We start from the raw sequence: 5,419 nt of genomic DNA, 5'->3' as shown, positions 1-5,419 counted from the left end.
TGTTATTTTGTGTTAAATATAAAATATACATAAATAATCAAAAAAATATATTTTTAATTATTTATTTAATATGAAAAATATTATTTACTTTTTTGTGTCGAATATAAAATTAGAAAATTAATCAAAAAGATTAATTTATTTTTATTTAAATATATCATAAATTAAGTTTTAAATAGAATTATATATATATATATATATATTTAAAAAATTCTATTAAAGAATACTTATTATTTTAATATAATTAAATTAAAATTTTATTTTAAAAAATTATTAATTTTTAAATTTTTAATGTTGATTATATATTTAATTTATTAGTTAAAGAGAAGAAATATAAAAAAAAAAAATTATTCGTTTTTTTATTTAAACCGACCCACAGTTTGATCCATTGTACCTATTTTCTCTCGAAAAACCAGCCTCACAATCTTTTGTTACTGACATTTTATCCCTAAACAAACTACATCTCAATTAAAATGTCATCGGATTTTTATCCCTTGGAAAATCAACCACAAATCTCAATCGACCTCTTTAATCTCGTGATATCACGATTCAATGTTACTAGGTTACCGACTTCTCTTATCTTTCGAAAACGCACATCGTAATCTTAACCGACTTCTAATCTCGTGACCTCATAATCCTTTGTTACTAGTCTCCACCAATCACAATCAACTTTTAACCTTTTGTTCTCATACTTTGGTCAATCAAATATATAATTCAAATATTTTAACCATTAATATCTCATTTGTTATCGATCTTTTATTCCTACATATAATTTACTTAAATTTGCATTTGTAAGGATTTAAACTTTTGTCTCGAGGGTGGAAGGTGATCACTTTAATCATTAGACTACTTATGATTGATGAATTTTATTTATAAAATTATGTGTATGCATATATTTTATAAATTAATAAAATTTGATATTTGATATTTTTTTTATAAAATTCACAAATAACATTTCTTTTTCTTTTATAAAGACGACGTAGCGTCAAATAAATAAAAAGTCATAAAAGGGCAAAAGAGTTACATGAGTTCAGAAAAAATCAGAGAAAAAACAAACTGAATAAAGGATAATAATGAAAAATGAGATATTACAAATGACAAACGAGAATTGAGAATTAAAGTGTAATGAAATCAATGGTGAGGGTGATTTTCTCATGAGCGATGTTCCAGTTTTGACAGATTAACTAATTTTTCTCGCATTTGGGAATACGCATTCACGTTCGAATGAGAGAGTTGTCGTCGGTGATGATATTAATATATTATTACAGACTGTGTGTGCATTGTTGCGGACTCTTGAAAAGACTTTAACGTTTTTTCCATTCAAATGTGATAAAAAATGTTGGTAAAGAAACATTTGACGGTATTAAAGCTGAAGTCGTTTCCTTTGGTCTTGTTGATTGCGAGATCCTTGATGTCGGTCTTTATTAGTAAGCTAAAATTATTTTTTCAATATATAAAATATTATTTATCATTTTGTGTTAAATATAAAATGTAAATAATTATTTTTAATTATTTATTTAATATAAAAAATATTATTTACTCTTTTGTGTCAAATATAAAATATAGAAAAAAAAATCAAAATGATTAATTTATTTTTATTTATATATATCATAAATTAAGTTTTAAATAGAATTATTGAAAAATTATATTGAAATATAATTAAATTAAATTTTTATTTTAAAAAATTATTAATTTTGATTATATATTTTATTTATTAGTTAGAATAAAGGATTATATAAGAATTTGTTTATTTATTTAAATTGACTTACACAGTTTAACTCATATAAGTTTGACCCACGATCCAACCCAACATCCTAGAAATTTTATATATAATATATTTGTTTTATAATTATTTATTTTAAACTAAATTGAAAAGATTTTATAATAAGTTCAACACTCCAACCTAACCTGAGTTTGCTTCAAACCCTTTGGGGGCTAGCCAGACTCTGTTCTACACAAACTTGCGCCGGCAAAGTATAGTCGCCGGAAAGGTAAGTCGCAGCGGTTCAGGCAGAAGCAGCGAGAAGGCAACTCTTCCTTTATTGTATTTCTGTATCCCCCGACCTGTGACGGTGGCACAAGCTGCTCTCTCACCACCACCACCACGTTCATCTTAGGTTCGGTTTGCTTTTGTTTAAGCTGCACTTTTATCATCTTAATCTCAAGTACTGAAGTCATATACAGTCGGATATTTATAATTCTTGCAAATATAATCGGACCCCCAATGGACTGAAGAAGCTGGAACAAAGATCGGTTCACATTTTCCAACATGAAGGCGCTTTCAAGAATTTCGATTCAAGGGAAAGGTATGGATTTTTATCATCCCCTTCTCATTCTTCTCTAATTTTGAATGCTGTAGTTCAATTTCGTTTCATGTTCAAATTTACATTAGTCATAATAGGAAGAGCTTCTATAGAAAAAGCTTAATTTTTGACCAAAAACCAGAAGCAAGAATAATAGGTACTGTTAGTTGCAATTCAACTATGCTGATAAGCAAAACCTAGTTTGAATTTATACATGGATGATGCAGGAGTAACATTCAACAATTCACTCCGGAAGAAGTTTTCATCCTTCTGTCTTCAACAAATAGATGGACCAGGACAAGGCGTGGAAAGAGTCTGCAAAATTCTAGAGACTGGTCCATGGGAAGCTTCAACAGAGAGTGCTCTGTCTTCCATTGATGAAGCCCCTCATACTGAATTGATAATCCGAGTTCTAAGCCAGCTCAAGAACATCAACACAGCAGTGAACTACTTCAGATGGACCGAGAGAAAGATTGATAAACCCCATTGTCCAGAGGCATACAACACACTCATAATGTTAATGGCTAGAATTAAACAGTTTGATCATCTAGAAAAGATTCTAGAAGAAATGAGCATTGCTGGATTCGGTCCATCCAACACTACATCAATGGACGTAGTTGTTAACTGTGTCAAGTCCCATAAACTGCAAGACGCATACGATTTCATTCACACCATGAGGAAATTCAAGTTCAGGCCTGCATTCTCCGCTTACACAACTCTAATCGGTGCTTTATCCGAAGTTCACCAGCCCGACCAAATGTTAATACTTTTTAATCAGATGCAAGAATTAGGTTATGAGCCAAGTGTCCATCTCTTCACCACTCTAATTCGCGTTTTGGCAAACGAAGGCCGAGTTGACGCCGCATTATCTCTTCTAGATGAACTGAAACGCAATTCGTTGGAGGCTGATATCGTCCTTTATAATGTATGCATAGATTGCTTTGGAAAAGCGGGTAAAGTAGATATGGCTTGGAAATTCTTTCACGAGCTGAGAACAATCGGGCTCAAGCCAGACGATGTCACCTACACTAGCATGATAGGTGTCCTATCGAAAGCTAATAGGATCCAAGAAGCTGTTGAAATATTCGACGAGATGGAAGCCAATCGAAATGTCCCATGTGCGTATGCGTATAACACAATGATCATGGGTTTTGGTTCGGTTGGGATGTTCGATGAAGCTTACAATCTACTCGAAAGGCAACGTTTAAAAGGGAGTATACCGAGTGTGATTGCTTATAATGGCATCCTTACTTGTCTCGGGAAGAAGGGTAAAGTCGACGAAGCTATGAAAATATTCGAGGAAATGAAGAAAGACGCGAAACCTAGTCTCGCCACTTATAACATCATCATGGACATTCTTTGCAAGGGAGGAAAACTCGAGACTGCTTTCAAGATTCGAGATTTCATGAAAGAAATCGGTTTGTTTCCAAACATTCGGACCGTGAATATAATGATAGATAGATTGTGTAAAGCTCGAAAGCTTGATGAAGCCTGTTCTATCTTTGAGGAGTTGGATCACAAAGTATGCACCCCTAATGAAGTAACTTTTTGTTCGTTGATTGACGGTTTGGGCCGAAGTGGAAGAGTTTCGGATGCTTACACACTTTACGAGCGTATGTTGGATTCGGGTAGGACTCCTAATGCCATTGTCTTTACGTCACTTATTCGGAACTTCTTTATGTCGGGAAGGAAAGACGATGGCCACAAAATATACAAAGAGATGATTCGAATGGGGGCGTCCCCGGATCTTCACCTACTCAACACATACATGGATTGTGTTTTCAAATCTGGCGAGACAGAAAAAGGTCGTAAATTATTCGATGAAATTAAAACGTGGGGTCTTACTCCTACCGTCCATAGCTATTCGATATTAATCCACGGGCTTATAAAGGCGGGTTTAGCACGCGAAACCGATAAATTGTTCTCCGCCATGAAACAACAAGGATGTGTCCTAGACACGCTTGCTTACAACACAGTTATTGATGGACTCTGCAAGTCAGGTCAAATCGATAAAGCCTACGAGCTTCTCGAGGAAATGAAGGTGAAGGGTTGTCCACCAACCGTCGTTACCTACGGGTGTGTAATTGACGGGCTTGCGAAAATTGACCGCCTAGACGAATCTTACATGCTTTTTGAAGAGGCGAAATGCAAAGGCCTTGAAGTAAACGTGGTTGTCTATAGTAGTCTAATTGACGGGTTTGGTAAAGTAGGAAGAATCGACGAAGCTTATCTAGTCATGGAGGAGTTATTGCAAAAGGGTTTAACCCCAAACGTATACACATGGAATTGCTTGCTCGATGGGCTTGTAAAGGCCGAGGAAATAAACGAAGCGCTTGTTTGGTTTAATTCAATGAAAGAATCCAAATGTAGTCCAAATGCCGTAACCTATGGGATTCTAATAAACGGTCTTTGTAGGGTTCGGAAATTCAACAAAGCGTTTGTGTTTTGGGAAGAAATGCGTAAACAAGGACTAGAACCGAATATGTATACTTACACGAATATGATTTCTGGGCTTGCCAAATCTGGAAATATAGTGGATGCAAATGGACTGTTTAGGAGGTTTAGTGACAATGGAGGAAAGCCTGATGCAGCCTGCTGTAATACAATGATCGAGGGGTTAAGTTTTGCGAACCGAGCAATGGAAGCGTTTTCTGTGTTTGAGGAAACTAGGTTAAAAGGGTGTAACATATATTCTAAGACATGTGTTGTTCTTCTTGAAGCCTTGCAGAAGGGTGAGTGTCTTGAGCAGGCTGCAATTGTGGGTGCTGTCTTGAGGGAAACAGCAAATGCTAGGCATGCTGAAAGATAATAAGAGCCTTACAAGAGGTAACAGTCTTTTCTTGAGTATTCTTTGCTGCAATTGTTAGTTATAATATGGATTGAAAGGAATGCTAGGGTGTTTGGTACACCAAGAGCTTGTTTAATGTAGGTCTTTTTTTGGCAATAATCTGATTTTTTAAGATTTATTTATGATAAAGTGAGTTATATAGGTTATAAATGAGTGTATTTTTATTTTTTTTAATTGTTGGCTTTATTTTTGTAAAGAATGAAGAACATTCAACACTTTTCTTGTTGGAAGTGGGGTCTTGTTCTGAATAACCAAACCTGATTTTTTTTAT

The 5,419-nt window shown here is 34.2% G+C and overlaps 1 protein-coding gene across 1 annotated transcript; it reads left to right on the top strand.

The window, feature by feature from the left end:
• The first annotated feature begins 1,935 nt into the window (after nucleotides 1–1,935).
• On the top strand, nucleotides 1,936–5,258 carry LOC124922757 (pentatricopeptide repeat-containing protein At3g06920-like). Its single transcript, XM_047463465.1, has 3 exons — nucleotides 1,936–2,114; nucleotides 2,182–2,303; nucleotides 2,528–5,258. Exons 2-3 carry the CDS (start codon nucleotides 2,267–2,269, stop codon nucleotides 5,107–5,109), a joined length of 2,619 nt encoding a protein of 872 aa, XP_047319421.1. The 5' UTR covers nucleotides 1,936–2,114; nucleotides 2,182–2,266; the 3' UTR covers nucleotides 5,110–5,258.
• The last annotated feature ends 161 nt before the right edge of the window (nucleotides 5,259–5,419 follow it).

Source organism: Impatiens glandulifera, chromosome 1 (genome assembly GCF_907164915.1).
Source record: "Impatiens glandulifera chromosome 1, dImpGla2.1, whole genome shotgun sequence".
Classification (NCBI taxonomy): domain Eukaryota; kingdom Viridiplantae; phylum Streptophyta; class Magnoliopsida; order Ericales; family Balsaminaceae; genus Impatiens; species Impatiens glandulifera.
Note: the sequence above shows the minus strand (reverse complement) of the source record. Positions and strands in the feature narration are given on the sequence as shown.